The 23,426-nt window shown below is 42.1% G+C and overlaps 1 protein-coding gene across 3 annotated transcripts; it reads left to right on the plus strand.

The window, feature by feature from the left end:
- Positions 1 to 914: 914 nt before the first annotated feature.
- Positions 915 to 15,033, plus strand: LOC146490184 (uncharacterized). Of its 3 annotated transcripts, none has more exons than XM_085153418.1 (13): positions 915 to 2,492; positions 6,092 to 6,204; positions 6,351 to 6,392; positions 6,478 to 6,504; positions 6,599 to 6,670; positions 8,201 to 8,266; positions 8,464 to 8,610; positions 8,696 to 8,731; positions 8,805 to 8,885; positions 9,494 to 9,590; positions 10,678 to 10,787; positions 11,640 to 11,759; positions 12,060 to 15,033. In XM_085153418.1, exons 1-13 carry the CDS (start codon positions 2,417 to 2,419, stop codon positions 12,075 to 12,077), a joined length of 1,005 nt encoding a protein of 334 aa, XP_085009544.1. In that variant the 5' UTR covers positions 915 to 2,416; the 3' UTR covers positions 12,078 to 15,033. The 3 variants fall into 3 exon arrangements, with proteins under 3 accessions (XP_085009544.1, XP_085009545.1, XP_085009543.1); XM_085153419.1 differs by having other exon boundaries at positions 8,464 to 8,490; positions 8,566 to 8,610; positions 11,640 to 15,033; XM_085153417.1 differs by having other exon boundaries at positions 11,640 to 15,033.
- The last annotated feature ends 8,393 nt before the right edge of the window (positions 15,034 to 23,426 follow it).

Raw genomic sequence — 23,426 nt, forward strand, 5'->3', positions numbered from 1 at the left:
GCCGTCTGCTCCTTGCTATCTAAAATATAACAGGGCACTTGCGTAAATTCTCGACCGTCTCACACTTCTGTTTAATCAGTTTTGACGTTTGACGTTTAGTCAGCTGTGTGAAAACCAAGGAGGAACCCACCCGAGGGATTAATAAAGTTTTATTTTATCTAATCTAATCTAATAACTTTAATCTCAGCCAAACCGATTTACTCACGAACAAATAAAACACTGAAAAAAGCCCAACAATAACATTTTTAGGTTGTCTAAGTGACTTATATATTACGTTTAACCCGAGCAGCGAAAGTCCGCGGTGATCTGAAAATGATGTGCCGGGAGTTCTCGGCAGCTTCAGTAACCCTCGAGCTCCCTGCGAGCTATCGAGCTGGTGGGTAGCAGACGTCTCCGAAAACGTCGAAGCACTTTTGCAAATATGCAATATCTCGATAAACCGAGCAGATATTTGATGTTTACACAGCTACTTTCTCACCTGAAAATATGTTAAAAGTTTATTTTGTGACCCAGAAAGATCAGTAAGAGTAATTTTAAAACTTAGTAGCAACCGCCATTGTTGGAAACTGGAGTTTGGCTGGGCCACGCTATGAATTCTGGGATGTGGTAGGCCACGAAGGACACACCCGACCGATCCTTCAAATTCGGGGAAAAGGAGGGCACATTTGTCAGCTGCATTCGGAGGAGTCTACGAATTTGGACAGCCTTCGGCGCGTCGCTGTGACGTAATCGGTCTACAAATGCGTCCTCAGGAGGATGCAGCCCATGAATTTGGACACGACCAAATTTTTTTGACAGCGCCACCCAAAGGAGCCAAGCAAGCCACCCTGTCCCTCTACTCACTTTTGAATACAGTGATTAATAATCACACCATAGTCACACCAATAACTACGGATTAAATACCAAAGCCCAATATTTATGAGGTCAGTTTCTTCATCATAATTATTCAAATTCTCATGACCATTGATCAACAACCACTGATCAACGGCCATGAGTACCCATGAGTACCACTGTTCCCTCAGTGGTAGCACCACTGAGGGAACAATGCTAACACTCTAATCAGCCCACTCCCGCACCCGGAAATGTACGAAGGTCTAAATATTTATCCAAAGGGCTCACTAAAGATCAGCTGATTCCTACAGGGCAAAAAGGCTTAAACTATTTCAGTTACCCACTATGACCATTGCTGCAATGCAGGATGAACAGCACTGATGGGGCTCTGATATACTCATGTAATATATTATGACAGAAAGTGCTACAGACCGCTTTCAAAGTTCCATCCTCCACAGCATGTGTCCTGATCAGCAGGCTCCTCTTTGGCTCAGTGTTAAAGTAATTATCTGATTATTCCTGTGAAGCAGTGCCAGAAGCTGCATTGCATTTCCACAGTTGATTGAGATTAAGACTGAACGTGCAAGCATAGCAGATTGGGCTGCAGTTCTGCTGGACCATGACCAGGAAGAGATGCAGCTCCAACAGACATCTCCGGTACAGGACTAGAGCTTTGCCAGGCACTGAGCAGGAAACAGCACTGAGGTAAGACACGCTACACTGACTATAATGCATGAACATACCTGAGCTCTTATACTTAATTACATATTAGGGGAAAAGTTCTTCTCCGTTATTTAATGGGTTTTATGAACAGCACAAGAACATTAATAAATTCCATTTATTAATTTAGAGTTTACAGTGGAGGGACTACAGTCCTGCATTGGAGGTCTTTCAGATTATTTAACTTCAAGTTTGTAATCTGTGTTTGGCGTTGCAGCCAAGAAAAGTTCCACTGTGAGCTGGAAGAGTCACAACTGCGAAGGGTGAATTATTTTAAGCGTGACGCGAACAAGTTCTAAATCTGCCTCTCAGGCACACTGTTAAATCTAAAAAAATGATCTTTGGGCTGAAGGAAGGACAATACTCGGTGTATAAAAGCTCAATCAACAATCTTTTATTCCATACAATTCAACACTTTTGAGCATAAACCATCCAGACGGGAGATGAGCACGGGAGGGTGTCCGCCTGATCTCGAAGTGTCTGAGCGTTCCTCACATTCTTATAGCTTAAACTGTTGTCTCATATTAGGTCAACTTAAACAAATTATATTCATGCCATCTGTCCTAAAATATCTGACCTCAGGGCCCACACACATCCGTTGCCTGACGTTGGTGTGGATCTCCAAGCAGCTTTGCAACCCATCGAAACCCTTCTTTCATGCTGTGTCTGAACTATTAATTACATATCTGTCATCACTGATGGTTTCATGGATCTTTCTGCTAGTCTCCTCATCAGATTTCCCACCTGATAGAAAAAGAGGGTGGGTGTTGGTGAGAGGAGAGACATGAAGCCATATTTAAATGACCACAGAGGGAAACAGTACTTTCCTTAGTGGTCGTGATTTGTGGTTGCAGGAAGTGTTGAGATGCTGACTCAGCTGATCCTAGGATGGACTGCGTTGCTAAGCAGCCTCCCATCGGCTGCTTCCTCTATTACAACAAGTGAGTCAAACAATAACACTGGATAACAGTTAAGTCCATAAACACTAACACTGTCTTGCCTCCTAAGGTAAAGCACCCACCTCAGTGAGTCTCAGATTAAACCATTAAGATGTGATTGATACTTTAAATGGCAAGGGCCCTTCGTGGTCACACGACAAGTAGCGGATATTGGTTATTAGGTGGTGTGGTCGAACAAGGGAGGGGCCACACAGGTCAACGTGATATATCTGTGCATGGAGAGAGGCTGAAAACACTTCTGTGTTGACCTGGTGAAGGAGAGAGCTGAGTTGGGGCCGGAGATGCCAAATTAACCCAAAATATTGAAGTAACTGTCTGTTTATGAGCATTTCCCCTACCTGGCAGCTCCATCTTGAACGACCTGTGCAACTTTGTACATGTCCAAACCATCTCAGCCTTGCCCCTTTGTTTCCAAACTGCTCAGGCAGAACTGTTGTGATGAACTCATTGTGGCGTGAATAAGGCATGGCGGGACCACAGATTGTAATTTTGAGCCATTTATTTACACCGGCTGCAGCACCCGAGCTGCCAGCCGCACATCACACCACAAGACCACTCATAACCCTGCACGGCACTGCAGACCACACCCCACCACACTCATATTTAACCCTGTCCATCCTGCTCACTCTGAAAATCCTAACATCTCATGCTCTGTCTTCTGTACCATCTCCAGACAATACATCATAGCAGGTCTCACTAACATCTTGGAAACCTCCCCTTTCACGCTTGCTGCTATTGTTCTGTCACAAATCGCCCCTGACACTCATCTCCACCCACTCCACCCTGCCTGCTCTCTCTTCTTCACCACTCTTGTGCACTGTCTATTGCCTTAGATGGCTGACTTCAGGTATGTAAACTCATCTATCCTTATTACCTCTCTTCCTTCCATGTTCACCTTTCCACCTCTCTCCCTCTCATTCACACTAGAGTTGGCACGATACCACTTTTTTATGTCCGATACTGATATCATAAATTTAGATATCTGCCGATACCAATATGAATCCGATATAGTGTGTTTTTTAATTGTTTATCCGCTGGTTTCCTATTTCTGGTGTAAAGTGGGCCAAAAACAAACAAGAGAGACGGACTCGCGACAGAAGAGCCGATCAGCTGATCATTGATCAGTTTCATGATTGAAGTAGCAGCAAGAAGAGGCAGTCGCTCCATATATCGGTTGTTAAGCTTAACGTGGGAATGCTTTACAAACATTCAGAGATGAACTTACACACTTGCTTTACTTCTCTCTGGGAAAACTTCCTCGGAGATGAAATGCAGGCTCCAAATGCTCAACCAGACCGCCGACAGGTCTCGCACGCCACAGCCGCTCTATCACGTGATGCATAGATGTGGGTTACGCCATGTGGCAAGTTTTGTGAGGTGCTTTCGTGATATTTAATGGATCGGATTACATTTTTTATTTCTCTCCGATATCCGATCCAGTAATTTAGGTCGGTATCGGACCGATACGTAATACCGGATCGGTCCATCCCTAACTCACACGTATTCTGCCTCGCTTCTACTGACTTTCCTCTCCTCTGCATACCTCCACCTCTCCAGGGTCTCCTCCACCTTCTGCCAACTCTCACTACAGATCACGATGTCATCACATCCACAGAGACTCCTGCATGACCTCATCTGTCAGCCTGTCCATCTCACAGCAAACAAGAAGGGGCTCAGAGCTGATCCCTGATATAATCCCACCCCTACCTTGAATTTATCTGTAACTCCTGCTGTATACCTCACCACTATCTCGCTATCCTTGTACATGTCCTGTGTGTGTCTCACATACTCATGCAGCACCTCAGTTCCTCTCTTGGCGCTCTATCATCTGCGTTCTTGAGAGCCACAAAGACTCAGTGCAACTCTTTCTGACCTTCTCCATTCTTCTCCATCAACACTCTCAAAGCAAACATCACATAGAGCTCTTTCTTGATAGGGAGCCACACTGCTGCTCACTGATTGTCACCTCTCTTCTCAGCCTAGCTTCATAGTATGGGTAATTAACTTTATCCCTGTGTAGTTACTAGAGCTCTGCATATCACCCTTGCTCTTGAACATCAGCACCAGTGTGTTGATGCATGCTCAGTCATCCAGGTAAGTAAACCCCAAAAGTTGATTCTGTTCATCTGGATGCAGCGTTTCCAGTGGGACAAATGTTTCATCATCATCCAGGTGACTTCTTCAGTCTCAGCTGACCGCAGGTTTCCCCAATCTTATAAACATAAGATTGGGGAAACCTGCAGTCAGCTGAGACAGAAGAAGTCTCTTGGACGAGTGCTGTGTTTCTCTCACTGAAAACATCCAGATGAACAGAATCAACGTTTTGGGATTGGTACCAGGACATTTCTTTTCCATTCCTCGGGCATGAGGACTGTGGCGAACAGTCTGGTTAAAAAGCCTAAAAGGTCTGCTGCCCTCTCTCCTAGAAATCTGCCAACCACCTTTCCACTCTTCATTCTCTTCATAGCGGCCCACACTTGTGCAATTCATGAATTTGAATTCATTATTATCAGGAAGTCCTAAAAACTCCCTGAAAAGCCTTCAGCTAATCCAAAAATGCTGCAGCAAGAGTCCTGACAGGGACTAGAAAGAGAGAGCAGATTTCTCCTGTTTTGGCTTCCCTTCATTGGCTTCCTGTTAAATCCAGAATTCAAAATCCTGCTCCTCACATACAAGGTCTTAAATAATCAGGCCCCATCTTATCTTAATGACCTTGTAGCACCATATCACCCTATTAGAGCACTTCGCTCTCACACTGCAGGCCTACTTGTTGTTCCTAGAGTATTTAAAAGTAGAATGGGAGGGAGAGCCTTCAGTTTTCAGGCCCCTCTTCTGTGGAACCAGCTTCCAGTTTGGATTCAGGAGTCAGACACTATCTCTACTTTCAAGATTAGGCTTCAAACTTTCCTTTTTGCTAAAGCATATAGTTAGGGCTGGACCAGGTGACCCTGAATCCTCCCTTAGTTATGCTGCAATAGACGTAGGCTGCCGGGGATTCCCATGATGCATTGAGTTTTTCCTTTCCAGTCACCTTTCTCACTCACTATGTATTAACAGACCTCTCTGCATTGAATCATATCTGTTATTAACCTCTGTCTCTCTTCCACAGCATGTCTTTATCCTGTCTTCCTTCTCTCACCCCAACCAATCACAGCAGATGGCCGCCCCTCCCTGAGCCTGGTTCTGTTGGAGGTTTCTTCCTGTTAAAAGGGAGTTTTTCCTTCCCACTGTCGCCAAAGTGCTGCTCATAGGGGGTCATATGATTGTTGGGTTTTTCTCTGTATCTATGAAGCGCCTTGAGGCGACTGTTGTTGTGATTTGGCGCTATATAAATAAAATTGAATTGAATTAAAAATAAAAATTGAATTGATCAAAGGATCACTCTGGATAACATGATGTCATGGATGGTAAAATCAAAACACAGGATGTAATTTGTTTTAGAAAGTGTTCATGACCTTCTTTGTTTTTCACTTCACTGCCTAAAACCTTCACTATGATTACACATCTGATTGATCTCAGTGCCCTCCTTTCCCAGAATGCACAGGGAACACAGTAATTAACATGATGTTTGTTCTGTGCAGGATTCCCATCCAGCAGAGGCAGCAGGTGGTCAGTTTCAAAATGTGAAGTCTTCATCACTCCTCCTCTTCCACCACCTATGTTTCCTCCAATCAAATGGAAAGCAGAGCTAATGGTGATGATCTCCCTCCTCTCTGTTACCCACAAATTAGCTTTGTTTTAAAATGATTCCTTCAAGACTTTCTTCAGGAATAAATGTTTCAAACCCTTTAGCCTTTAGCCCAACCTTCAGCACCCTTTAATGTCTCTGTAACTCTCCAGGTTGACATAACCGAACACATCACAGGACCTAAAGGAGAAAAAGTATGCAGGACCATCTTTTTACATATTTAATCCCCCCCCCCCCCCTTTTTGTACTGTTACAGTAATGGTACTGTTACTGTTGCAGGGCTGTAGGGGAGCCAGAGGACCGAAGGTACAGTGTGAGACGGTTATCCCATCTTTTCAGGCTCATAAATATTGCCTGTCAGACGTCATAAAAGCAAAAGCTAACTGTGAGTGTATTTCAGGGGCAGCTTGGTGTGTTCGGTCCAGAGGGAGAAGGTGGAGTGCAAGGAGCCATGGGCCAGCCAGGTCAAAAGGTTATACAGACATACACCACAACACTGACTGCATGGTCAGGAAACACTTGCTCTGATCAAATAGAAACAGAAATTACTATTTAATTTAAGAACTAAAATGAGGAGAAAAGAAGAAGTTTCTTTCTTCTGGTTTCTTCCTGTTAAAAGGGAGTTTTTCCTTCCCACTGTTGCCAAAGCGCTGCTCATAGGGGGTCATAAGATTGTTGGGTTTTCTCTGTATGTATTATTGTAGGGTCAATATAAAACGCCTTGAGGTGACTGTTGTTGTGATTGGGCGCTGTGTAAATAAAACTGAACTGTCAGGAGTGTAAAAGTAATGGATAAAGAGACCTAACATGTAAAACTAAGAATTGCAGAGAATTGAAACAGTGGTGAAAAAATGAAAAAGAAACTCTTTGTGTAACACAAAGTTCATGTTTTCAGTAATGCGACTGTGTGACTAAGAACTCTGAGGTGTGCATTTATGCAATAATAAAGTCACATCCTGTATTTGTAAAGCTATGACTAATAAACGGTAAACAGCCTGTATTTATATAGCGCTTTACACACACATTCACACACTGGTGATGGCAGCTACATCGTAGCCACAGCCACCCTGGGGCGCACTGACAGAGGCGAGGCTGCTGCTTACATATTTACATTAAGGACAATGGTTACTACAGACAGAGTACTGTCCAGTTATTAAATTAAATAAAAATAACTACAGATTAGAGGCAAACCAGGTTGTAGTGTGAATCGGTTGATTAAATTATTGCAGTTACAGCGCAGATGGACTGACAATGACAATTGCCCCAATACAATTCACATTGCACCCTGCACGTGACACTGAGGCACTTCAGGGTTTTTTCTTTGGCCCGAGGTCCCTGATGAAAATAAAAAGTTCAGCTTCATTCACGGACAGACAGGGGGGAGGCATTTGTTCTTGGTTTGCTGTTGGCTGCCAGGGATGATTTTGTTATTAATCATGGTTGTAATGCTTGTGCTACCTGTTATTTCTTGTGCACACCAACGTCTTTCAATAAGTATAAAAGACTCTTATACAGTTTAGGTCATTGTGACACAGGACCCACACACACACATGGGTTATGCTTAGTGTCTTTTTATTTTGGAAATAATCTGCGGTTTTTGGCACCGCCTCGGACGCAGCCACTCCCTCCCAGCATCATCTGCTCCATCTCACTGTGGGCACACAAGACATCTCCCTCATTAACACTCTCCCGTACACCTGTTGCCTCCCCGCCTCCGTGCCGCCCAGAGAGTTCACGCCCCCGCCACAGTCATCCTTTAGAAAGGGGCAAAGTTTCATGTTGTTACAGGAAACACATCACTAACTCGATTTCTCAGGTGTATCAGTCGCCTTTCCATCCAAAGCCAGACGTCATCAGTATTTAGTTTCCTTTTACCATTGTTATAGATTTTAAGAATATTAGATGTGATAGACATCATCAATGTTCCCTTTATTGAAATAATGTATAAATCTAAATGTTTACACAGTGAAATATGAGCTGATATGAGTCGATGTTTCCACAGGGAGAGAAGGGAGACCGAGGCTGGAGGGGCCTGTATGGAGATATAGGAACTCCTGGGATGATGAAGGTACATTAAAGGCCAGCAGCCAAAGTATATACTACCTGATTTAGGACACATCCCATAAACTACATTAAAGACTGTGCTGAATAGATGAGTCCTGCCCACATGTATACATATATGTTATTCACACTCATCCCGAAAGTTTCCCATTTGTATTTTGTTTTAACACTACTGATACGAAGTTCCTTTGTGTGTTTATGTAGGGCAATAAGGGGCAGAGGGGATTCAGTGTAAGTGTTTTTACTTTTTTACTGTTATACATTTACACATATGTTCCGATGACACTTGCTATTTTTATTGTTCAGGGTGATAAAGGTGTCAAAGGAAAAACAGGCCTGGAGGGAGTGAAGGTGAAGAAATCAAAAGAAGGAAAAACATTTCTGCATTTGTTCCTGTTAGACGTTATGTGACTGATGAATGTGTGCGTCTCTGCAGGGGGAGCGTGGCATCCCTGGATACCCAGGACAGAAGGTGAAGCTGAGACACATCAGTGAACATCTCTGGCTGTGCTGTGTGTTAAGGCCTTTCTGTTGTGCTGCTGCAGGGAGACCCGGGCCAATGGGGCGCTGCGGGGAAAAGGGGGGAGGAGGGATCCAGAGGAAAGCCTGGGGACAGGGGGAGCACGGTAGGCACGAAGAGTGAAACACTGAGTGTGTGCATGGTGGAAAACCCTGCACTGTGTGTGTGTGTGAGATATTGTTCCCATTGCATTTATGCCTTTTTGTTTAAAGCTAGCTGTGAGGTAGGCGTCTAAACGTGAAGTTTTGTACCGACTTCATCCTTCGACACACACACCTGTTTATATGAATTCTGGATCTGAAAAACTGCTTAGTAGATTCATATATTTAAAAAAACACCTATTTTCTAAATATCATTTTGTTGATGTGAAACGTCTTACCTCTCACTGTCCACAGACATTTGCTGCTTGGTTACCTTTAATAGGATGTAGCCTTGGAGCAAAAAAACTACGACTGTGCAATCAATCACTGTGAATTGCGTCACTTCGTGTTTGCCGTTTGTTTGAAAGTTGTGTTTTGATCGTGTCCTGTGGATTTTTGAAATTTTGGCCGTCAATTTCTGGAGCAAAGACTACTCAAATTGTTGGAACTTTTGGTACAACCCTGTCTGGATTACGACTTTGATACAGGATATTGGACTAACGGAGTTAACGAGGTACTTGCAGGCTAGCTTGCTGCATGCAAACCAAATGAACGGCGTGATCACTGTGTGCAGGGCCCGAAGGGATCTCGTGGGCTCAAAGGGTTTCAAGGTCATCTTGGTCATGCGGGGCGTTACGGTCAGACTGGAGAACCTGGACTTCCTGGACAAGGTTTGTGACAACACGTTTATCAGTTTTGATCTACTTTATAGTGCATATAAATATACAGTCATGATATTGGTGCAGAAGATGAAGATTTATAAAGTTGTATTTAAATTTCATTTCACCAGAGAAGTCTGATTGAGGTTAGGAAAGACGTTTTAGACAGTGACGGTGTCAGGGAGGCATGAAACTGTGCTAAAGAAACTATGTTCTGTAATGTAATTATTTATATTACAGAGAACACTCCCATCTACATCTCTACACTGTATAAAAATGTATATAATTACTTTTTGTTTCTTTGATCACGCTTATCCAGATGTTTGCACAACCACTAAAGAACCATTAAAGAAGCATTTTAATGCTGCAGGTTTATATAACCTGTAATAATCCTTTCATGCAGCGTAATAATCGGTATAAAACCACACTATAGTTCACACTTTAGTTCACACTTCGTTTCATCACGACTGGACTACTGTAATTCACTGTTTACGTGTTTAAACCAAAACACTGCAGCAAGGCTTCTGAAACATCGAAGTATTCACACACGTGACACCGCTGCTGATACAGCTGCACTGGCTCCCCATCGAGTCCATGTCAAGATTCTGGTTCTGACCTTCAGAGCTCTTCATGGACAAGCACCAGCTTACATCATTAAACTTCTGCAGCCCTGTGTGCCCAGCAGCTCCCTGAGGTCATGTGATCAGGGCCTACTTGTTATTCAGCGTACAAGGCTGAGAACTGAGGGAGACAGAGCTTTGGCCCTGTGGCTCCCAGACTATGGAGCTCTCTTCCACTGAGCGTAAGATGTGTGGACTCGGTAGTTTCTTTCAAAAAACAACTAAAAACATCTTTTTAGAACTGCATTTTGTCTGTTTCTGTTTTATACTTGATCTTTTATCTAGAAAGGTGCTATATAAATAAAGTTTTACTTACTTACACATTATTTAATAGGGCAATGTGGTTCAGGCCAACGACGCAGGTATGGAGCAGTCATACATACCCAGAAAGGATGAAGCTGTGAGCTGATGGCCTTGTTGAAACAACTTCAAATATAAACTTGTTGGCAGAAAGCTGATTATGCTTTGTGTTTTCTTAGTGTATATCCTACCAGGCATGGAGGGAGAGACAGGAAACCCAGGTCCTCCAGCCACATGCAACTGTTCACAGGTTCAGAGCCCACAACGATTGGTGGACGGAGTGCACACGGTCAGTGTCACACTGGTTAAACTGTAATAATAATAATAATGGATTGCATTTATATAGCGCTTTTCGAGACCCTCAAAGAACTGTACAATTCCACTATTCATTCACTCTCACATTCACACACTGGTGGAGGCAGCTACAGTTGTAGCCACAGCTGCCCTGGGGCAGACTGACAGAAGCGAGGCTGCCATATCGCAATCGGCCCCTCACCAGTAGGTGGTAGGTGAAGTGTCTTGCCCAAGGACACAACGACCAAGACTGTCCGAGCCGGGGCTCGAACCGGCAACCTTCCGATTACAAGAGGAACTCCCAACTCCTCAGCCATGATCGCCCTAAACTGTATTACTCTGTTGAGGAGTAATCTTTACGCCATCTCACTCCAGTGCATTTTTTTAAAGCAAGACTTTTGTTGTATTGGATCTGAAAGAGTGTGGAGCAGCACACCCACAGTAACAGCAACAAATGGACCAGAATTCACACATGCTAGCTTACCATAGACCATGATTGTAGCTATGATGACCCAGCAGCTCTGGATTCCTCATGTGGAAACCACTGCCACCAGTAAGCTTTAAATAAGTCACAGAATAGTTCTGCATGAGGTTCATGTGTTTGTTCAGTTACATGTTCAGTTATGCTGTAATCGAATTTCTAATTTGTAAACAAAGCAACTCTTGTATGACTGCTCATGTTGTGACAGCTGTCAGTGGCAGTAATCCTTGGTCCAAACACAGGAGCTATAAATGTTTTCACCCCACGTGCAGTTGTCATGACGAGGAAACAGCTGGAGACCTGGACTTTGTACCACTGTGTAAACAAACTCTTTTGACCTCAGCAGGCTCGTGTGTCACTCTGCAGGTGTTTGTTGCGGATGGAGAGAAAGCGATGAGAAGGCTGCGGGTGGAGAATGTGGTGGTGCTTCGCACGGACAAAAAGGCTCTGTACATCTACGCCGAGTCTCAGTGGATCAACGTATTGGTAACACACAGCGACAATCGAATGGAAACACAAGATCCAACACACAATGCACAACTGTCTGATGTTTAATCAAGAGTCTGTGTGTTGCTCTCTCCACACAAACACACGATTTGAGTGTTTCTTCTTCCACATACTGAAGCTTTAAATTATTATTGATTATGATAATTATTTTATTTTATTTTGGCAACAAGCACAAATCGGTGTAGCACATATATCAACAGCTGCGCAGCTCGAAGTGGGGGGCGGGCTTTATTAACAGTCACAGTGTCTTCTTTTCTGTGTTTTCCCTGCATGGAGCAGCAGGATCCCCGACACTGACGACATACTGAAGCTGAACCAGACCTCCAACCTCAGCTGTCCATTAGCAGTGAGAAGCGTCTGAGCAGCTCCTCTAACATTTACAAGCATCCCCTGGATTTATGTGACCACTCTAATATGACCTAGAAATGTCCTTTTGTGAAAACTCGAGCTGAAAGGTTTTTTCCACCACCAAGTTGGTGTTGTCTAATTGTCCATCACAGACTGTTGGTCACTGAACATCCTCGGGATCACCCCTGCAGCATTTCTAACTTTAGTAATCACCATCATTTACAAAGTTTACATGTTCTATTTGATAAGATCTGACAACTGAAAGCATCACATCATCAGGACTGTACTGTGTGACATTTCCTCACAGACACAAACAGAAGTCACTTAAAATAATGTTCCTGTACCGTTTGCCTTTCCAGACCTGGAAGCTATGCCTGTCTTTTGTCTCAACGGATGATTTATGCATGCATCGTTTAAAAGCACTTAAACAAGTCTTCATCATGACACGCAAAAAGGAAAGTGTTTCTTTCTTGTGGTGCTGCAGTGATCCGCCTCCTACAAAGAGGTCAATAAAAACAAATACTTTGTCTTACCTTGTTGTGAACATGCTTGTTTGTTTGCTGTGATTAACGACCTGAGCTGCAGCCACACCTACATACACAGCCTTATCAAACTTATGATTGTCACATTGAGGTGAGATTTGTAAAACTAACCTGGTTACACTCTCTAACAAGGAAACGTCCATATAACTGCAAAACATGGAAATAGTTTCTTTTGCTTGCCCGTCTTCAGCTTTCTTTGCTGGCTTCTAATGGACCACATCCCCACAGTGTTTCTGTCAGTAACATGACTGAGCGTACAGAGCTTCTCAGAGAGAAAGATTGGCAGAGGTTCACCAAGCTGCAAAAAACTGTCTACATCATCAATCACCAGGCGACGGCTGTTCTCAGATGTTAAAGACAGGTGGATCCTACACTATGCTGAACACGGCTCTCCTCAATGTTTTGTGTTGGTGCCATCAAATTCAAAAGGAACTTATGGGCTCAAATTGTGGTCATAAATATTTTGTACTTGTAAAAAAGATTTATGTGTGGACTTAGCCAAAAAATACGTGTGCACTCAAGTTTCAAGTTACAAGTACGAATTTTGACCCTATTTTTCTTCCTTTCAGCTGATTGGTCAATGTCATGTCAATCACAGATTTAACTATCCAATCAGAGAATAGATGGGTTTGGCTGTCAGAGGGGTGCTATTTTGAACTGCAGGTCCTTGAAGGGTGATACAGTTTGAAGCTGGAGGATCTCTGTATAAATATCCGATAGCAGCGAGGTCCCCTAACTTTCAGTAGCTATTGAAAGGATAAAGTTGTACATCAGTGGTTAGAAATACATCATTACTTTAGGATTAGTTTAACACAAAGTCAGGGCTGACCCGGGACCATTGCTGTGAGTCACAGTGCGCAGGATAAAGGTCCTTTCACATCAGAGGCAGCATGTGCTGCTAATGCTAACTGCTAACTAGAAAAATTTGCATTTCCTGCGAAAATGCAGTGTGGATGCTTTAAAGCTGAAGCTGTCTGCAAAAACTAGCTGAAAAAGCTGAAAAGTTGCAGAAATTGTAAAAACTTTGCAGAAGCAAAGGAACTTTGCTAAAAAGTTATAACTTAGCAGAACTGCAATATCTTAGAGGAAACATAATACTTGGCAGAAATACAATAGCATAGCAGAACTTTGCAGAAATATTGTAACTTACCAGAAACATGATAACTTCTCAAATATACAAGAATTTAGGAGAAATAGTATAGGATAACAGAAAGAATATATTTAACCAAAAATACTTAAACATTATGGAAACACTATGATTTAGAAAAATAGTACAACATAGCAGAAATACTGTGATTTACCAGAGACACTGTGATGAACTATGAATATTGTAATTTTAAATGAATACTATGTTTTAGCACAAATATGATAACATAGCAGAAATACAATTATATAGCAGAAATGCTATATTTAGAAAGAAAAATATAATATAGTAGAAATAGTATGATTTAGCAGAAATACTGTAATCAGCACATATACTGTAACATGACAGAAATTCCTCCACTTAGTAGTAAAACTATAACATAAAACAAATGTTATGATTTGGCACAAAAACCATGATTTGGCAAAAATACTATGATTTAGCAGAAATACTATGATTGAGCAGAAGTACTAAGATGTAGTAAAAGTACTTTGATTTAACAGAAATACAATTATGGTGGAGTAATACTTTAAAATGGGAGAAATATTGATACACACACACATACACAGAGCCTAAAGGGAACAGTATTTGTGCCATGGAGTGTTAACAAGAATGTGAGGTCCATATTAGAAAAGCTGGTAAAATGATAAAAGTTTGCAGAATTATAATAAATGATGAATATGAATTACTGGTCTGTGATAGTGTATTAATTTGTAGGGGAAAAAACACGTTGCCCAATGTGGAATCGAACCAACGACCTTTGGCTTGCAGACCCACGTCACTACCAACTGCGCCACTGGGAAAGAGAGCCGGGCGCCTGGAAAACAGGGTGATGAGCAGTCAGAATTAGATCGCGGTGAGAGGCGAAAAACGCCGTTTTTTGGAGTTACAAAACGTCATGTAACTCAAAAACTAGGTGGACTAGAAGCATAATTCTTGTACTGGGTGAATCAGCGGACTTTGGTGTACTTTGACTGCGATTTTCATTGCTCTTTGTACAACCGTCGCTGAGACATGACAAGAGAAGAAACGGCAGACCTCAGATATGATTGGCTGGCTGGGAAGCCGTGCAGGCCCTGATATGTGAATTTCAGGGCTAAGTGTCTCAGTCCTCACAGAGGATTGGCTGCCTGGGGACCTGGCAGTAATATATAGAAATAGTATGATTAAGCAGAAATACTATAATTTAGCAGAAATACTATAAAAAGCAGAAATACTATAATTTAGCAGAAAAACTATAATTTAGCAGAAATACTATAAATAGCAGAAATATTATAAAAAGCAGAATTACTATATTAAGCACAAATACTATATTGTCACGGTATGGCATGGCAAACCGTGGGGGTTGTGGGGAAGGAGGACCCAGGCGCAGTGCTCTGTGTATAAACAGTTCGTTTATTTACAGTGTGTGGAAATAACACCAAATTCCAGTGCTTTCCCCAGACTCCCGTGTCGTGTCTTCTCCCAGTGTTTGTGCTCTCCGCTCCCGTGTCTCAGCACTCCCCGTGCTGGCTGCTGTCTGGCACTCCACCCCTCTCCTGGGGACACAATAGAAGCAGCCGTCAGGACACATACAATCGCGGGCATACACACACACTAACCAAGCACAACTGGATGACTGACGTGGAGTCTCACGTAATGATCCCGCGTCGGTGGGAGCTCCAAGACTCTCTTAAGTAGCTTAAGGCTTAAGAAACCAGAACCAAAACAAGCAAAAACAACAAACAACAAACCCTCCCAGGTCACAGTCCCAAAGTCAGACCGCGCATCCCGCAGCGGCGCAAAAAAAGCGCCGCTCTCCTGCTCGCCGAGCTCCGGCGCGGGCTCCACCCGCTCACCGAGCTCCGGCGCGGGCTCCACCCGCTCGCCGAGCTTCTCCTGCTCACCGAGCAGCGGCGCGGGCTCCTCCGTCAGCGGCGCTGGCTTCTCCTGCTCGCCGGGCAGCGGCGCTGGCTCCACCGGCTCGCCGAGCTCCTGCTCGGGCAGTGCGAGCTCCACCGGCTCGCCGAGCTCCTGCTCGGGCAGTGCGAGCTCCACCGGCTCGCCGAGCTCCTGCTCGGGCAGTGCAGGTCCGGGTGGCGACGTATCAGCCGGTGAAGAAGATGGCAGAAGGGTGACTGCAGGCGGTGAGATGACGGCAGTGCCACAGCTGCAGATGTTGAAGCAGCGAGTGGTGTGGAGACCTCTGACCGAGGTGATGTTACCTGCGCTGTCGGCTCGTCCACTGCAGACACAAACACAGATGGTGAGGGAAATGGAAAATTGTCCGTACTACTCACCAGAGCCGACTCTTGAGAAGTTCATGGATCACGCTGCGGTGAGGAAAGCCGGCGGCGCGAAGGTCGTTTCCATGTAGACGTCGGGGCCGGCGTCTCAGGCTGTGAATCCACCAGCGGTCCGGGCCGGTGAGCAGCCTGAGGAGGAGAGTGGAGGTGGAGGGTGGAAAGCAGGAAGTCCAGGACAACTGGATTGAGGGAGTCCACCAGCCAGGGGAATTTAACAAGTGTCTCCACATATGTACAAGCATAGAGCAAACGGGGAAGCAACACCAAAAATATATAGTAATACATATAACTAGTACATAACTGCACAGGGATCCTGGGTTGCTCAGACCCAGAACCCTGACATATATTAAGCACAAATCCTATAAAAAGCAGAAATACTATAATTTAGCAGTAATACTATATTAAGCACAAATCCTATATTAAGCACAATTCGTATAAAAAGCAGAAATACTATAAAAAGCAGAAATACTATAATTTAGCAGAAACACTATAAAAAGCAGAAATAGTATAATGTAGCAGAAATACTATAATTTAGCAGAAATACTACATTAAGCAGAAATACTATAAAAAGCAGAAATACTATAAAAAGCAGAAATACTATAATTTAGCAGAAACACTATAAAAAGCAGAAATAGTATAATGTAGCAGAAATACTATAATTTAGCAGAAATACTATATTAAGCAGAAATACTATAAAAAGCAGAAATACTATAAAAAGCAGAAATACTATAAAAAGCAGAAATAGTATAATGTAGCAGAAATACTATAATTTAGCAGAAATACTATATTAAGCAGAAATACTATAAAAAGCAGAAATACCTTAAAAAGCAGAAATACTATCATTTAGCAGAAATACTATAAAAAGCAGAAATACTATCATTTAGAAATACTATAACACACACAGAAAGAGAGAGAAGCCAGTTTTTAGGTCAGTCAAGCAGCCTGGGAGCTGCTGAATTTGAATCCACCAATCAGAAATGCTGTGTACATTTTCCCGCCAAAACAGGTGCAGCCGTTTTTACACACACAGCAGAGAAACAGGATTTTTGCAGTCTATTTCTCATAGTGAGGACTACCCTCCAAACAAATGACCATAATTTCCTAACCGTAGGGGCTAGAACGGTCATTCTTACACCGTTTTGTTCAGAAGAGATGGGGGAATCTTCAAGTGTTGACAATTTATCATTAAAATATGAATTATTAAAGATATTTGACTTGTAATGCACCATAACTGAGTAGAGGCAAGCAAAAACTGCCTTGACCTGCGCTCAAACAACGCTTTCTAACTCTAAATCTATTTGGAGTATCGATATCATTCTTTCACCGTAAGAGACAGCAGGCTTTGGTGAACAGTCATGGAAATTTTCAGGTCTCTGTGGAAATCCAAAAAAAAGATATGACGAGAGAAAAAATTGCCTCATTTCCAGAGTTTGAAATCTGAAGAAATCTGAGCGAAGGACGAATTTCCTACCCTCAAACAAGTCTAACTCATCTCAGAACGGTAATAGGTGAGAAAATAATTCTTGAATTGTGAGCGTCAGGAGTGTCTGAAGATATACTGGGACAAGCCTCATGTTTTAACTTTGCTTCGTTGGGGAGATATGACGATTCGAAAATGCCTCTCATTACAGAAATCCAGCGGTGATTTTGAACAAATTCTCCATTGACTTTCTATGGAGAGTTTTTAGACTTTGTGTTGGTCTGAGGAGATTTGCCAAAATTCTATAAATCCCACAACAATGATAGTGACATTTTCTGAAAGCCAGCAAAAATACCTACGTTTTGATGTATAATTTGTGGAAGTTGAGTGAAAATTGAGCAAGTAGCAAGAAGTTGTTCGGACATGAAGAGAAGACTGCGAAACCTTCAGTGCCTCACTTAGAACAAACTGCATAGCAACCATAACAACCCATGTATTTTGTGAAAAATCACAATTTTGCAACTCAACACTTTAAGGGGTATAAAAATAAAACGGTAAAAGATTTGAAAAAGCTGATTTATACCTGAATAGCCCAATAATTTGAGAACATTTTAAAGTTTGAATGGTTGTTCTAAGTGAAAATATGAGGAATTAGTTAAGTTTCAAAAACAAGCAAATTTTAGCAGAATTGCGGAAGTTTCCCATTCATTTCAATGGGACAAATTAAAGGAAAAAAGCTTAATATTTTAAAAAGTATAATAGTATAAAATACCAAAAGATAAAGCCGGAAAGAGCAAAAATAGCAGAATAGTTTAAAATTTGAATGGTGAAAATAGCACAAAAATTGTGGAAGTAGTTCAACGGCAAAAAACGTACGGAAGCAACTAGAATAATAACTAGAAAAATTTGCATTTCCTGCGAAAATGCAGTGTGGATGCTTTAAAGCTGAAGCTGTCTGCAAAAACTAGCTGAAAAAGCTGAAAAGTTGCAGAAATTGTAAAAACTTTGCAGAAGCAAAGGAACTTTGCTAAAAAGTTATAACTTAGCAGAACTGCAATATCTTAGAGGAAACATAATACTTGGCAGAAATACAATAGCATAGCAGAACTTTGCAGAAATATTGTAACTTACCAGAAACATGATAACTTCTCAAATATACAAGAATTTAGGAGAAATAGTATAGGATAACAGAAAGAATATATTTAACCAAAAATACTTAAACATTATGGAAACACTATGATTTAGAAAAATAGTACAACATAGCAGAAATACTGTGATTTACCAGAGACACTGTGATGAACTATGAATATTGTAATTTTAAATGAATACTATGTTTTAGCACAAATATGATAACATAGCAGAAATACAATTATATAGCAGAAATGCTATATTTAGAAAGAAAAATATAATATAGTAGAAATAGTATGATTTAGCAGAAATACTGTAATCAGCACATATACTGTAACATGACAGAAATTCCTCCACTTAGTAGTAAAACTATAACATAAAACAAATGTTATGATTTGGCACAAAAACCATGATTTGGCAAAAATACTATGATTTAGCAGAAATACTATGATTGAGCAGAAGTACTAAGATGTAGTAAAAGTACTTTGATTTAACAGAAATACAATTATGGTGGAGTAATACTTTAAAATGGGAGAAATATTGATACACACACACATACACAGAGCCTAAAGGGAACAGTATTTGTGCCATGGAGTGTTAACAAGAATGTGAGGTCCATATTAGAAAAGCTGGTAAAATGATAAAAGTTTGCAGAATTATAATAAATGATGAATATGAATTACTGGTCTGTGATAGTGTATTAATTTGTAGGGGAAAAAACACGTTGCCCAATGTGGAATCGAACCAACGACCTTTGGCTTGCAGACCCACGTCACTACCAACTGCGCCACTGGGAAAGAGAGCCGGGCGCCTGGAAAACAGGGTGATGAGCAGTCAGAATTAGATCGCGGTGAGAGGCGAAAAACGCCGTTTTTTGGAGTTACAAAACGTCATGTAACTCAAAAACTAGGTGGACTAGAAGCATAATTCTTGTACTGGGTGAATCAGCGGACTTTGGTGTACTTTGACTGCGATTTTCATTGCTCTTTGTACAACCGTCGCTGAGACATGACAAGAGAAGAAACGGCAGACCTCAGATATGATTGGCTGGCTGGGAAGCCGTGCAGGCCCTGATATGTGAATTTCAGGGCTAAGTGTCTCAGTCCTCACAGAGGATTGGCTGCCTGGGGACCTGGCAGTAATATATAGAAATAGTATGATTAAGCAGAAATACTATAATTTAGCAGAAATACTATAAAAAGCAGAAATACTATAATTTAGCAGAAAAACTATAATTTAGCAGAAATACTATAAATAGCAGAAATATTATAAAAAGCAGAATTACTATATTAAGCACAAATACTATATTGTCACGGTATGGCATGGCAAACCGTGGGGGTTGTGGGGAAGGAGGACCCAGGCGCAGTGCTCTGTGTATAAACAGTTCGTTTATTTACAGTGTGTGGAAATAACACCAAATTCCAGTGCTTTCCCCAGACTCCCGTGTCGTGTCTTCTCCCAGTGTTTGTGCTCTCCGCTCCCGTGTCTCAGCACTCCCCGTGCTGGCTGCTGTCTGGCACTCCACCCCTCTCCTGGGGACACAATAGAAGCAGCCGTCAGGACACATACAATCGCGGGCATACACACACACTAACCAAGCACAACTGGATGACTGACGTGGAGTCTCACGTAATGATCCCGCGTCGGTGGGAGCTCCAAGACTCTCTTAAGTAGCTTAAGGCTTAAGAAACCAGAACCAAAACAAGCAAAAACAACAAACAACAAACCCTCCCAGGTCACAGTCCCAAAGTCAGACCGCGCATCCCGCAGCGGCGCAAAAAAAGCGCCGCTCTCCTGCTCGCCGAGCTCCGGCGCGGGCTCCACCCGCTCACCGAGCTCCGGCGCGGGCTCCACCCGCTCGCCGAGCTGCTTCTCCTGCTCACCGAGCAGCGGCGCGGGCTCCTCCGTCAGCGGCGCTGGCTTCTCCTGCTCGCCGGGCAGCGGCGCTGGCTCCACCGGCTCGCCGAGCTCCTGCTCGGGCAGTGCGAGCTCCACCGGCTCGCCGAGCTCCTGCTCGGGCAGTGCGAGCTCCACCGGCTCGCCGAGCTCCTGCTCGGGCAGTGCAGGTCCGGGTGGCGACGTATCAGCCGGTGAAGAAGATGGCAGAAGGGTGACTGCAGGCGGTGAGATGACGGCAGTGCCACAGCTGCAGATGTTGAAGCAGCGAGTGGTGTGGAGACCTCTGACCGAGGTGATGTTACCTGCGCTGTCGGCTCGTCCACTGCAGACACAAACACAGATGGTGAGGGAAATGGAAAATTGTCCGTACTACTCACCAGAGCCGACTCTTGAGAAGTTCATGGATCACGCTGCGGTGAGGAAAGCCGGCGGCGCGAAGGTCGTTTCCATGTAGACGTCGGGGCCGGCGTCTCAGGCTGTGAATCCACCAGCGGTCCGGGCCGGTGAGCAGCCTGAGGAGGAGAGTGGAGGTGGAGGGTGGAAAGCAGGAAGTCCAGGACAACTGGATTGAGGGAGTCCACCAGCCAGGGGAATTTAACAAGTGTCTCCACATATGTACAAGCATAGAGCAAACGGGGAAGCAACACCAAAAATATATAGTAATACATATAACTAGTACATAACTGCACAGGGATCCTGGGTTGCTCAGACCCAGAACCCTGACATATATTAAGCACAAATCCTATAAAAAGCAGAAATACTATAATTTAGCAGTAATACTATATTAAGCACAAATCCTATATTAAGCACAATTCGTATAAAAAGCAGAAATACTATAAAAAGCAGAAATACTATAATTTAGCAGAAACACTATAAAAAGCAGAAATAGTATAATGTAGCAGAAATACTATAATTTAGCAGAAATACTACATTAAGCAGAAATACTATAAAAAGCAGAAATACTATAAAAAGCAGAAATACTATAATTTAGCAGAAACACTATAAAAAGCAGAAATAGTATAATGTAGCAGAAATACTATAATTTAGCAGAAATACTATATTAAGCAGAAATACTATAAAAAGCAGAAATACTATAAAAAGCAGAAATACTATAAAAAGCAGAAATAGTATAATGTAGCAGAAATACTATAATTTAGCAGAAATACTATATTAAGCAGAAATACTATAAAAAGCAGAAATACCTTAAAAAGCAGAAATACTATCATTTAGCAGAAATACTATAAAAAGCAGAAATACTATCATTTAGAAATACTATAACACACACAGAAAGAGAGAGAAGCCAGTTTTTAGGTCAGTCAAGCAGCCTGGGAGCTGCTGAATTTGAATCCACCAATCAGAAATGCTGTGTACATTTTTACCGCCAAAACAGGTGCAGCCGTTTTTACACACACAGCAGAGAAACAGGATTTTTGCAGTCTATTTCTCATAGTGAGGACTACCCTCCAAACAAATGGCCATAATTTCCTAACCGTAGGGGCTAGAACGGTCATTCTTACACCGTTTTGTTCAGAAGAGATGGGGGAATCTTCAAGTGTTGACAATTTATCATTAAAATATGAATTATTAAAGATATTTGACTTGTAATGCACCATAACTGAGTAGAGGCAAGCAAAAACTGCCTTGACCTGCGCTCAAACAACGCTTTCTAACTCTAAATCTATTTGGAGTATCGATATCATTCTTTCACCGTAAGAGACAGCAGGCTTTGGTGAACAGTCATGGAAATTTTCAGGTCTCTGTGGAAATCCAAAAAAAAGATATGACGAGAGAAAAAATTGCCTCATTTCCAGAGTTTGAAATCTGAAGAAATCTGAGCGAAGGACGAATTTCCTACCCTCAAACAAGTCTAACTCATCTCAGAACGGTAATAGGTGAGAAAATAATTCTTGAATTGTGAGCGTCAGGAGTGTCTGAAGATATACTGGGACAAGCCTCATGTTTTAACTTTGCTTCGTTGGGGAGATATGACGATTCGAAAATGCCTCTCATTACAGAAATCCAGCGGTGATTTTGAACAAATTCTCCATTGACTTTCTATGGAGAGTTTTTAGACTTTGTGTTGGTCTGAGGAGATTTGCCAAAATTCTATAAATCCCACAACAATGATAGTGACATTTTCTGAAAGCCAGCAAAAATACCTACGTTTTGATGTATAATTTGTGGAAGTTGAGTGAAAATTGAGCAAGTAGCAAGAAGTTGTTCGGACATGAAGAGAAGACTGCGAAACCTTCAGTGCCTCACTTAGAACAAACTGCATAGCAACCATAACAACCCATGTATTTTGTGAAAAATCACAATTTTGCAACTCAACACTTTAAGGGGTATAAAAATAAAACGGTAAAAGATTTGAAAAAGCTGATTTATACCTGAATAGCCCAATAATTTGAGAACATTTTAAAGTTTGAATGGTTGTTCTAAGTGAAAATATGAGGAAGTAGTTAAGTTTCAAAAACAAGCAAATTTTAGCAGAATTGCGGAAGTTTCCCATTCATTTCAATGGGACAAATTAAAGGAAAAAAGCTTAATATTTTAAAAAGTATAATAGTATAAAATACCAAAAGATAAAGCCGGAAAGAGCAAAAATAGCAGAATAGTTTAAAATTTGAATGGTGAAAATAGCACAAAAATTGTGGAAGTAGTTCAACGGCAAAAAACGTACGGAAGCAACTAGAATAATAACTAGAAAAATTTGCATTTCCTGCGAAAATGCAGTGTGGATGCTTTAAAGCTGAAGCTGTCTGCAAAAACTAGCTGAAAAAGCTGAAAAGTTGCAGAAATTGTAAAAACTTTGCAGAAGCAAAGGAACTTTGCTAAAAAGTAATAACTTAGCAGAACTGCAATATCTTAGAGGAAACATAATAC

The sequence above is a fragment of the Neolamprologus multifasciatus genome, unplaced genomic scaffold, assembly GCF_963576455.1.
Source record: "Neolamprologus multifasciatus unplaced genomic scaffold, fNeoMul1.2 scaffold_64, whole genome shotgun sequence".
NCBI classification, from domain to species: Eukaryota; Metazoa; Chordata; class Actinopteri; order Cichliformes; family Cichlidae; genus Neolamprologus; species Neolamprologus multifasciatus.